Source organism: Dendrobates tinctorius, unplaced genomic scaffold, assembly GCF_039654945.1.
Source record: "Dendrobates tinctorius isolate UK_male_01 unplaced genomic scaffold, ASM3965494v1 ptg000064l, whole genome shotgun sequence".
Lineage (NCBI taxonomy): Eukaryota > Metazoa > Chordata > Amphibia > Anura > Dendrobatidae > Dendrobates > Dendrobates tinctorius.
In genome coordinates, this window is record NW_027361732.1 from 47,068,172 (window position 1) to 47,081,152 (window position 12,981).

The following is a 12,981-nucleotide window of genomic DNA, read 5'->3' on the forward strand; positions in this document are numbered from 1 at the left end:
TTAATGAGGTGTGATATGAGCCCTTCTGTGAAGCCACAGTCAGAGATTTAGCCCTACATTGCTAGGATGAATATAAGGAATACTTTCTCTATATACAGCAGCCATCAAAGGACTAAGAAAACCATTGGTCACATATAAGGCTACGTGCCCATGATCAGGAGTAGCACCGTATTTTCGCTGTTCTAATCACGCAAGGAAAACCTGCATGTACATTCTAATGTGGAAATTTCTGTTGTGGACTACCGTCTCCGCAACAGACATTGACATGCTGCAGCTCGTAAACCTGCACCATGGAGGAGTTTACGCATCGCCAAATAGAAGCACAGTAGGCATGGAATTTCTATAAATCCCATCCACTGTGCTCGCATCATACCACACAGCGTTCTGAAAGCAGCGCAAGTGCAAAATGCTGCTATTCCTGACCATGGGCACGGACCCTAAAACGAGCATGCCAAGCACTGTCTACACTGGACCGGTAAAGTATCGCACATGATCATAGCAGGCGAGGAGGTTAAAAATGCAACAAGTTTATTATTAAGTGTGCGCCATGTAATAAATTCACTCCGGCTCAGTGTGCTCAGGACGGCCGTTATGTAAAGGCAAAGTTCAACGGGAAGGTCAGTACATGATCCGATGATTATCCTCACCGCAAGACTGAAAATTAGAAAATTATCAATAAGAGAGAAAGATTGGTGCGAAATTGCCACATAAAACCAAGCAAATTGTACCTCAGTAAGACTAAGCTCAGATGATCCGTGATCTTTGCGGACCAGTCACGTCCGCAAATTGCGCAGGTGACTACCACAGTGGGCAGCACCATGTGCCCGTCCAGATAGAGGATAGGTGCAGGAGCTGCCGGCATTTACATTCACTAGTCTGTTCCATAAATTAGACGACACTATCACCGGCCATGATATTTCTCAGATGGACCTGAGGTCCTTGTGGAAAACAGTCCATGTGCACTAGCACCTTGGCTAACACTGGAGCATATTCAGTCTCTTGCACGCACATGAATAACACACAGACCAAAGAAACACGAATGTGCCGTTAGTCTTATGGGCAAAGGCTGGAGGTTCCATTTTAGCTTCATGCTGATGAATATTTGCTTATTTATATCTTCCTATTTCAATGTTGTTGAAGCTACCATCTAATAATATGGGAGCAAAAGTCTTGTTGGCCACCCTCCTGGAGTCCTAAATGGCAATGTGGTTAAGAATCATAATAAGCATTATTTACCGTCTGCATTTCTCCGATATGAACATGGGTTTTCTGCTTGGTTTCACACAACTGTCTTAGGTGAAGTATGACAAGCTCGTTCTCCTCCTGGTCACTGGTTGCTTTCATTTTCTGACAAGTGAATGAATATATACAGCGGGTGAAATAGGTATTGAACATGTCACATGTCAATTTTCAAAGTAAATATATTTTTAAAGGTGTAATTGATATAAAATTCTTACCAGGTGTCGGTAACAATCCATCTAATCCACACAGGAAAAGAAATCAAACCATAGATGTCCATACATTAAGTTACTTGCTCCTTTACCCCAATTCCTCTGCCACCCTCCGCTACTCTTCCCTCGTTCGAGGTGCACTCCGTCCGCATCCATTCCCCCTCCAGCCTCCAACTGGCTGTCATCTACCGCCCCCCAAAACTAGCCATCTCCACCTTTCTCGACCACTTCACCACCTGGATACTCCATTTCCTTTCTGCTGACATCCCCACCATCATCATGGGCGACTTCAACATCCCTATTGACATTTCCACCCCGACTGCCTCTAAACTTCTATCGCTCACGGCTTCCCTCGGGCTCACTCAATGGTCCTCTGCGGCCACTCACAAAGATGGTCACACGCTGGACCTTATCTTCACCCGTCTCTGTTCCCTCACTAAACTCAATAACTCACCCCTCCCCCTGTCTGACCACAACCTACTGACATTCTCTTCCCTCTCTCCTACTGCACAACCCCCGCTCCATAATCTCGCTCACCCTCACAGGAATCTCAAACACCTCAATTTACAATCACTCTTTGAATCCCTTCTCCCTCTTACAGACATAGCTTCCCTTCATGACACAGATGCTGTTGCCACTTTTTATAACACCACAATAACAGCAACACTTGATTCGGCTGCCCCCCTCATGCAAAGCAAAACTCGAACAATCAACAGGCAGCCCTGGCTGACCAGCCTGACCAAAGAACTGCGACGGGTTTCTAGGGCCGCTGAGCGGAGATAGAAGAGAACCCATTCTACTGAGCACTTCAATGCATACAAGCAGTCCCTTGCCAGCTTTAAGTCCACGCTCTCTGCCACAAAACAAACTTACTTCTCATCTCTCATATCCTCCCTGTCTCATAACCCTAAACAGGTCTTCAACACTTTCAATTCTCTACTCCGTCCCACAGCACCTCCTCCCCCTCCTCTCATCTCTGCTGAAGACTTTGCCTCCTTCTTTAAACAGAAGATCGACACGATCAGACAAAACTTTGGCCCGCAGCCCCCAATGCCCCTCTTAGCCGCTCAGCCCTGTTCTGCAAAAGCCAGCTTCTCCACCATGACAGAAGATCAGCTCTCCACCCTTCTGTCAAGATCACACCTCACCACTTGTGCCCTCGACCCACCTCATCCCTAACTTGGCCACAGTCCTCATTCCATCTCTAACACACCTTTTCAACCTTTCACTTACAAATGGTGTCTTTACCTCATCCTTCAAACATGCCTCAATCACACCCATCCTCAAAAAGCCCTCCCTTGACCCATCCTCTGTGTCTAACTATCGCCTAATATCTCTTCTCCCTTATGCCTCAAAACTACTGGAACAGCATGTATATCTTGAACTGTCCTCCCACCTCTCCTCCTGTTCCCTCTTTGACCAGTTACAATCTGGCTTCCGACCGCATCACTCAACTGAAACTGCCCTAATTAAAGTCACTAACGACTTACTAACCGCCAAGAGCAAGCGACACTACTCTGTCCTCCTTCTCCTGGACCTGTCCTCTGCATTCGACACCGTAGACCATGCCCTCCTGCTACAGATTCTCTCATCTCTTGGCATCACAGACTTGGCCCTATCCTGAATCTCATCATACCTAACGGACCGAACATTCACTGTCTCCCTCTCACACACCACCTCCTCACCTCGCCCCCTGTCTGTCGGTGTTCCCCAAGGCTCTGTCCTAGGACCCCTACTATTCTCCATCTATATCTTCGGCTAGGGACAGCTCATAGAATCCCACGGTTTGCAGTATCACCTCTACGCCGATGACACGCAGATCTACCTATCTGGACCTGATCTCGCCTCCTTACTGACTGAAATCCCACAATGTCTGTCTGCTATCTCAGCCTTCTTCTCTGCTCGCTTTCTCAAACTGAACATGGACAAAACAGAATTTATCATCTTTCCCCCATCTCACTCTACCCCTCCACCAGACCTATCCATCAATGTCAACAGCTGCTCTCTTTCCCCAGTCCCGCACACTCGGTGCCTTGGGGTGATCCTCGACTGCGCTCTCTTTCAAACCACATATCCAAGCCTTCGCCTCCTCCTGCCGCCTCAAACTCAAAAATATTTCCCGGATCCGCTCATTCCTCAACCACGAAACGACAAAAACACTAGTGCACGCTCTTATCATCTCCCGCCTCGACTACTGCAACCTCCTACTCTCTGGCCTCCCCTCTAGCACTCTGGCACCGCTCCAGTCCATCCTACACTCTGCTGCCCGACTAATCCACCTGTCTCCCCGCTACTCCCCAGCCTCCCCCCTATGCCAGGCCCTTCACTGGCTTCCTATCGCCCAGAGGATCCAATTCAAAACCCTAAACATGACATACAAAGCCATCCACAACCCGTCTCCTCCATACATCTGTGACATGGTCTCTAGGTACCTACCCGCACGCAACCTTCGATCATCTCAAGATCTCCCTCTCTACTCCCCCTTATCTCCTCTTCCCACAACCGCATACAAGACTTCTCCCGTGCTTCCCCCATACTCTGGAACTCCCTGCCGCAACACATCAGACTCTCACCATCAACGGAAACCTTCAAGAAGAACCTGAAGACCCACCTGTTCCGACAAGCCTACAGCCTGCAATGATCCTCGGTCTACTGAACCACTGCACGACCTGCTCTACCCCCTCCTACTGTATCCTCACCCATCCCTGTAGACTGTGAGCCCTTGCGGGCAGGGTCCCCTCTCCTTGTGTACTTGTGCGTCCCTTGTCTTACACTTGTTTATTATTCTTGTATATATTACACTTGTCTATAATTGCTCTTTTGACATGTAAAGCACCATGGAGTAAATGGCGCTATATAAATGCATAATAATAATTATATCTTTTGTATATTTTTGCAGCCAGTCAAGAGTCTTTCAATTCTTGTCTGAGGGATTTTCATCCATTCTTCTTTGTGAGATGCCTGGGTCATTTGCATGCACTGCTGTTTTGAGGTCTAGCCGCAGATTTTTAATGATGTTCAGATAAGGGGGCTGTGAGAGCCATTGTAAAACCTTCAGATTGCACCTTTTCAGCAGTCTATTTGGCATTTTGACATGTGTTTAGGATCATTATCCATTTGTAGAAGCCATCCTCTTTTCAACTTTCTTTGATTCTATAGCTGTGTACAAATATCTCAAGGGCTGTCACACTGTAGAAGGATCATTTTTATTCTCATTTGCACAAGGAAAGAATAGAAGCAATGGGATGAAACTGAATGGAGGAGACACAGATTAGATATTAGAAAACACTTTTTGACAGAGTGATCAATGAGTGGAACAGGCTGCCACGAGAGGTGGTGAGTTCTCCTTCAATAGAAGTCTTCAGAGGTTGGACAGACATCTGTCTGGGATGATTTAGCGAATCCTGCTTTGAGCAGGGGGTTGGACCAGATGGCCCAGGAGGTCCCTTCCAACTCTACCATTCTATGATTCAGCTTTTTTACAGATGTTATGTTTGGATCAAGAATTTGTTGAAACTTCATTGAATCCATTCTTCCCTCTACCCGTGAAATGTTCCCAGTGTCAATGGCTGCAACACAAACCCAAAGCATGATTGATCCACCCCTATGCTTAATGATTGGTGAGATATTCTTTTCCTGAAATTCTGTGCCCTTTTTTCTCCACACATAACTTTGATCTTTGTGGCCAAACAGTTCTATTTTAACCTCATCAGTCCACAAGACTTGTTTCCAAAATGCTTGTTTAGATTTTCTTTTGTACACTTCTGATGCTGAATTTTATGGTGAGGATGCAGGAGAAGTTTTCTTCTAATGACGCTTCCATGAAGGACAATATCTGTGCAGATGTCTCTGAACAGGAGAACAATGTACCACAACTCCAGAGTCTGCTACATCTTTCTGAAGGTCTTTTGCAGTCAAGTGGGTGTTCTTATTTGCCTCTCAAGGAATCCTACGAGCAGGTCTCATTGAAATGTTGCTTGGTCTTCCTGACCTTATACTGACCTCCACTGTTCCTGTTACTTGCCATTTATTAATTACATTTCGAAAAAGGATTTTCTGTTGTCTCAGTATGTCTAGTAAGGGTCTCAGAGCACGTCTTTTCTGGAGTGTGCACCATGACAGATCGTGCATAACTTGGATAACGTGCTCTTTATATTTGATGGTTTCCATTGTGCGGGCCCCCGCAAGAATGTTCTCCTTTACTTTGTATCTATGTATCCGACATATTACATCTCTCGGTCTAGCTGAATCAGTGGATTTGGGTCGTAGGGACCTATGAGCCCTGTCAAATTCTATGTCCGAGTCACGTGGGACATTCAGTATAGAACTAAAAATGCAACGCAGGGATTCCTCTAACTTGTTTGGTTCCACCGACTCTGGCAGACCTCTGATCCTGATATTATTACGTCTCCCTCTGTTTTCCATATCATCCACCAGTTTAGCCAAACATTCCAGTTGCTGTGAGTGAGAAGCAATTAACTGTTCCTGTGCATGTAATCTCTGAGAGATGGCCTCTGTGTGACGTTCATTATTAGCCACCCTTTCAGAAATCTGCTGCACTTCCTGTCTAATAGCAGCAGTCTCAGCTCTATAAGAGGACTCAAGCCTGGAAATATAATTCTCCATATCCTCCTTTGTGGGGATAGCGCTTATGTGAGCCTTAAGGTCTTCCCATACATTGTGTGCCTGTGTTAAATCACCACATGTCATGCTCTCTGGTTGCACAGATACACCTTGAGACAAGTCCCTCATTATGGGCAGAGAACTGCTGGCTGCCTGTGAATAGGAAGGACGAGTCATCCCCCTCTGCCCCTGCATGTTGTCTTTAGAAGCCTGTATGGTGTGAAGCCTGTCCTCCTTATTTGTATGCCTCACACTTTCTGCTGATAATGCAGGCTCCTTATCTATCCTCTCCTCTTCAGAAAGGCAGGAGGAGATAAGTACAACTCCAGGGGCTTCCTCCATGATCTTTTCCTCAGGCAAGCTCTGAACAGCATGGGCCGTTGCCATCTTGTGACTCACAAGCTTCTGAGTGGAGCCTGCTGAGCTTCTCAAATACTTGGAGATTCCTGTCCCTGATACCACCGGAGGATGTCATAGCTTGCACGCTTCTTAGCTGACATTTGGTGACAAATAGCACTTCTAATATAGGTCTGCAGTCATCACCCAGGCAGGAGCTGAAGAGCTGCAGGTCCTCACTCCTCCATAGTCAGGCCACGCCCCCCCCGACATACATATTATTATGTACTGTGTCATATCTCCTCTCTCATCTCTGTCTATCGCCCTACACGTGCCCTCCGTTCTACAAATGACCTAAGACTAACATCCCCCGTAATCCGAACCTCGCACCTCCATCTCCAAGACTTCTCTCGTGCTGCTCCAGCTCTCTGGAATGCACTTCCCCAGACTATCAGACTGATGCCTAGCCCTGACCTATTCAAGCGCGCTTTGAAAACCCATCTCTTCAAAGAAGCCTATCACATCAACAACTCAGCAAGCTAACTTTGCCCTGTTCCCTCCTTCCAAATATTATTCTGAATCTGCACCCTACTATTCATCTGTCTCCACACCCTTCATGCACATGATAACTGCACTTGATACTTGTCTATTGCACTTAAACACACGGGCTGATGACCGGATCATGCAGCTTTATATGAAAATCCCTATTATAATTGCCAGACCTGAATTAACAAGCATTTCTCACCTACTGTGTCCCCCCATTTCCTTGTAGATTGTAAGCTTGCGAGCAGGGACCTCACTCCTAATGTTATTGTTTGAATTGTCTTAACTTGTATTGAATTTATTGTCTGTACATGTCCCCGCTTAATTGTAAAGTGCTGCGGAATATGTTGGCGCTGTATAAATAAAAATTATTATTATTATTATTATTATTATATCTTTGGTTATAAGCATAATAAAACAAAAGGATACCAACCTGGACTTTTTCAAAAATGTCTGCTTGCTCATTATCAGAGAGCAAAGACAATTGTCGCTGTATTACCAGCTTGGCTCTGGGTGGGTACAGCCCTAGGAGAAAAAAGACACAGCCCTTAGAAAAAATGATCAGGCAGAAAAGAACTAAAACTAGGAGGTGAGTATATACAGGTGCTTCTCACAAAATTAGAATATCATCAAAAAGTGAATTTATTTCAGTCCTTCAATAAAAAAAAAATGAAACTCATATTATATAAAGTCATTGCAAACAGAGTGATCTATTGAAAGTGTTTATTTCTGTTAATGTTGAGGATTATGGCTTACAGCCAATGAAAACCCAAAAGTCATTATCTCAGTAACTTAGAATACTTTATAACACCAGCTTGAAAAATGATTTTAAAATCTGAAATGTTTGCCTACTGAAATGTATATTCAGTAAATGCACTCAATACTCCTTTTGCATCAATTACTGCATCAATGCAGCATGCATCAGCCTGTAGCACTGCTGAGGTGTTATTGGAAGCCCAGGTTGCTTTGATAGCAGCCTTCAGCTCATCTGCATTGTTGGGTCTGGTGCCTCTCATCTTCCTCATGACAATTCCCCATAGATTCTCTATGGGGTTAAGGTCAGGCGAGTTTGCTGGTCAGTCAAGCACAGTGATACTGTTGTTTGTAAACCAGGTACTGTTACTTTTGGCAGTGTGGACAGGTGCCATGTCCTGCTGGAGAATGAAATTTCCATCTCCAAAAAGCTTGTCGGCGGAAGGAAGCATGAAGTGCTCTACAATTTTATGGTAGACGGCTGCGCTGACTTTGGTCTTGATAAAACACAGAGGACCAAACCAGCAGATGACATGGCTCCCCAAACCATCGCTGATTGTGGAAACTTCACACTAGACCTCAAGAAGCTAGGATTGTGTGCCTCTCCACTCTTCCTCCAGACTCTGGGACCTTGATTGCCAAATGAAATGCAAAATTTACTTTTATCTGAAAACAACACCTTGGAGCACCAAGCAACAGTCCAGTTCTTTTTCTCCTTGGCCCAGGTAAGACGCTTCTGGCATGGTCTATTGGCCATGAGTGGTTTGACACAAGGAATGCGACACTTGTAGCCCATGTCCTGGATACATCTGTGTGTGGTGGCTCTTGAAACAATGACTCCAGCAGCAGTCCACTTCTTGTGAATCTCCCCCAAATTTTTGAATGGCCTTTTCTTAACAATTCTTTAAAGGTTGCGGTTATCCTGGTTGCTTGTGCACCTTTTTCTACCACACTTTTTCCTTCCACTCAACTTTCCATTAATATGCTTAGATACAGCACTCTGTGAAGAGCTAGCTTCTTTTGCAATGACCTTTTGTGTCTTACCCTCCTTGTGGAGTTTGTCAGTGACTGCCTTCTGGACATCTGTCAAGTCAGCAGTCTTCCCCATGATTGTAGAGCTGTCTGAGACAGACTAAGGGACCTTTTTAAACGCTTAGGAAGCCTTTGCAGGTGTTTTTAGTTAATTATTCTAATTTAATGAGATAATGACTTGGGTTTTCATTGTCTGTAAGCCATAATCATCAACAATAACAGAAATAAAAACTGTATATACTTGTGTATAAGCCGAGATTTTCAGCACATTTTTTTGTGCTGAAAACGTCCCCCTCGGCTTATACACGAGTCATTGTCCCAAATAGCTAGCGGGGGAGGGGGTGGGGGCGCGGCAGGAGCCAGCGGCTGTCACATCATACTCACCCACTCCTCGCTGCATCTCCTTCCCTACATCTCTTTTGTCCAGGCGAGGCAGCTTCTTCCTGAGTTCAGTGGTCACTTGGTACTGCTCATTAAAGTAATGAATATGCACGCGTCTCCACTCACATAGGCGTGGAGCACATATTCATTACTTTAATGAGCGGTACCACGTGACCGCTGAACACAGGAAGAAGCTGCCTTGGCGCGACAATGGAGACAAGACAGCTGGGAAGTGCCAAGATCGGGCCAGGAGGGGGTGAGTATGACGGGGAGGATGGTGAGAGCCGAGCCACGTATACACAGGGGAGGACAGGGACCACGCTGAGCCATGTAACAAGAGGGAGGATTCTGAGCCATGTAATAAGGGGGAGGACAGGGAGGACGCTGAGCCATGTAACAAGGGGGAGGACAGGGAGGACGCAGAGCCATGTAACAAGGGGGAGGACAGGGAGGACGCAGAGCCATGTAACAAGGGGGAGGACAGAGAGGACGCTGAGCCATGTAACAAGGGGGAGGACAGAGAGGACGCTGAGCCATGTAACAAGGGGGAGGACAGGGAGGACGCTGAGTCATGTAACAAGGGGGAGGACAGGGAGGACACTGAGCCATGTAACAAGGGGGAGGACAGAGAGAACGCTGAGCCATGTAACAAGGGGGAGGACAGGGAGGATGCTGAGCCATGTAACAAGGGGGAAGACGCTGAGTCATGTAACAAGGGGGAGGACAGAGCGGACGCTGAGCCATGTAACAAGGGGGAGGACAGGGAGGATGCTGAGCCATGTAACAAGGGGGAAGACGCTGAGCCATGTAACAAGGGGGAGGACAGGGAGGACGCTGAGCCATGTAACAAGGGGGAGGACAGGGAGGACGCTGAGCCATGTAACAAGGGGGAGGACAGGGATGACGCTGAGCCATGTAACAAGAGGGAGGGCGCTGAGCCATGTAACAAGGGGGAGAACAGAGGACGCTGAGCCATGTAACAAGGGGGAGGAAAGGGAGGACGCAGAGTTATGCAAAATGGGGGAGGACGGGGGGGCCATGCATACAACAGGGGGAGCCACACATACCAGGACAGGGATGAGGGGACAATGCATACCCGGCTTATACTCGAGTCAATAAGCTTACCTAGTTCTTCGCGGCAAAATTAGGTGCCTCAGGTTATACTCGGGTCGGCTTATACTCGAGTATATATAGGGTACTTGACATATATCACTCTGTTTGTAATGACTCTATATAATATATAAGTTTCACTTTTTTATTGAAGAACTGAAATAAATGAACTTTTTGATGATATTCTAATTTTGTATGAAGCACTTGTGTGAAATATACACACACACACACACACACACACACACACACACATTTTCACCATGAAAAAATAGTGACCCTCAACTATTCATCCACTCAATGGCAAAACCAATTTGTATAACATATGCTTTTCAAGACATTTTGTTCTTGAAAATTTTCTAGAATGATCTATGGATACATACATTATTCTCACGATGTATAATTTGATTAAACTAATTCTATTGTTGCTTGTTTATACATTTTGCAACATACATAGAAATTGTGTGATCTTTTCATGATATGCTAAATTTGCCTGAATACAGTGAACAATATTCGATTGAAAATGAACAATTTTTTTACATGATTATTCCGACATCTTGTCTGCCAACTCACAATAGATGATTCACTCAATCCCATGGACTAGTTAGGAGCTGACATGTGTAAGGCTTTGTATGAGCAGGTTTTAGTTATGCTGTCCTGTGCAGTGCTCTCATACCTTCAATTCGCTCGCAGAGTTTGTGCAGGGCATGCATAGGACAGGCTTCACATAGCTTGATCTGCGTCTTGGCATTTTGCAGAGCAGCAGCAGTGCTGAATGCTTGCTTTAAGGTCAGCATGACTTCATCCACCTGATAAATGCAGAGCAATATATAAAAAATAACAATAAAAATTACAGAAATATGGGTTTATTGGTCCTCCTTATATGGTCCAAAACAGTCTTCCACAATTTTATAAGACACATACAGACTTCTGAATAACATGGCACACCAAGGATACTGGTGCCTTTATTTGTGTTATTCAATCCTGGCTACATCCTTGTCAGATAACTCATATTATACAACACTGATGTGTAATATAATAATAGAGACCAAAGAAGGTCATCATAATGCCAAATCCTAGAAAACCCCTTTAAACAGTGTGTTGTCTCCTCCTCAATGCCTCTATAATTATCCTTATTGATGTACTGTTGGTCTTTTTCACTTGGTCCCTGTTGGGAAATTTCCGTATAAAACCTGAAACAGCCTTTTGTTGATGTATATGTCCAATCAAACTGTATCAACCTTAGTCTTAAAGTTCCACTATAGTGCTTTTAATGTGATCATCTACTAGGCATCAATAACATATGTTCCATATGTGTAGTACAATACCAGTCGCCGTCTTCTGCCATTTGCATCGCTGCTCAGCTCCTCTACTCGATCATGTGCCCGCTAGTTGAGACTAGCCTGATCACGCCAGTGTTTGTTGTGTGCACAGGAAGTCTCAATATAAGTCTGTGAGACTCAGAACGGGGCAGACCTAGACTTAGCGTAAGGCAACGTTCACACTATCGGTATATGCTCAGTATCTGTAAGCCAAAACCAGGAGAGGGTCAAAAATACAGAAGCGGTGACGTGTTTCTATTATACCTTGTCCTCTGATTGTTCCACTCCTGGTTTTGTCTTACAAATACTGATGTACAATACTGATAGTGTGACCGTAGCCTAAATAAGAGTGGAAGTAACAGTCCTTAGTGTGAGCCAAAAAGAAAAAGCGTCAGTCACAAAACTGTGGAGAAAGATCAGAGCAGCGCTGGAAACGGCAGAAGTCCGTGACTGGTAAGTATTCTACACACAAAACATACATTACTGATACTAAACTGAGTGTGACATTTTTAAAAAATGTTGGCTTGGGACCTCAAACTTGAAATCTGTGTCTTTCCACTGATGAAAATCTCCCTTAAAGCACCACTCCATCCTTTTTTCTTTTTACTTCACTACTCGAGTGGTGCTTAAAATCCAAGTCCCATGCCCCCTGTCTGATACTCACCTTCTGGCATTTTCATCTGTTTTCGCAGCCGCTCCAATCCGTCTCCTGCCGTTTGTGACCTGCCAGGCTGCTCCAGTGATTCATGGAGCTGTGCAGAGGTCACTTTTCAATACAAGGCTATGAGAGTCTCGTTCTGGCCTTTTTCTGGCTCTCACAGACTTGCATTGACAGCTTGTGATGTAGATTCTGAGTTCCAGCCACTCAGAAGCTGCGCTCACAACATGGTGCCGTAGGACAGGGCTGGTGCTGAAAGAGAGGGAAGACGCCGGAGGGTAAGTAAATGACCAGGGGCAGGGGACTGACACTTAAGCACCACTCCAGAGGTGAAAAAAAAACCCTGCAGTTGTGCTTTAATTTTCTGGATATGAAATACTATAACGCCAGCTGTTGAGCCTATTATTATAATGGGTGTTGTGAAGAATATGTATAGTTAGATGGCCACTAATAATACTTCGCTTGTTACCCACCAAGGCTTCTGTGGCACACTGGAAGACATAGCAAACATACTGGTTTATGCCAGGCTCCACACTTTCACGGCAGACAAAACCAAAGTGATCAATATGTGTAATACCCTGAAAAATAGAAAATAAATAAATTACTGTTGAATATAACTATGCAAAGTGTGCACATTAGTGAAATACAATTATTTATTACAGAATAATAGCTATACATATGTTACCTAATATATGTCTTGTTTGAAGATGACCAATGCTATTCCATTCACAATCACATTAAAATACAATAAGCTCAAATTGATGGACAGAATTCC

General features: G+C 44.9%; 1 protein-coding gene across 2 annotated transcripts in view; it reads right to left on the reverse strand.

Annotated features, from left to right (window-relative positions):
• The window catches only part of TBC1D4 (TBC1 domain family member 4), a 235,228-nt gene that overhangs the window by 74,941 nt on the left and 147,306 nt on the right, over nt 1-12,981 (reverse strand). For both annotated transcript variants that reach the window (XM_073580387.1, XM_073580386.1), the window contains exons 4-7: nt 12,680-12,784; nt 10,903-11,035; nt 7,387-7,478; nt 1,237-1,347 (exon numbers count right to left, since the gene is read on the reverse strand). In XM_073580387.1, the coding sequence (XP_073436488.1) occupies nt 1,237-1,347; nt 7,387-7,478; nt 10,903-11,035; nt 12,680-12,784 (441 nt within the window). The remainder of the gene's footprint in view (nt 1-1,236; nt 1,348-7,386; nt 7,479-10,902; nt 11,036-12,679; nt 12,785-12,981) is intronic.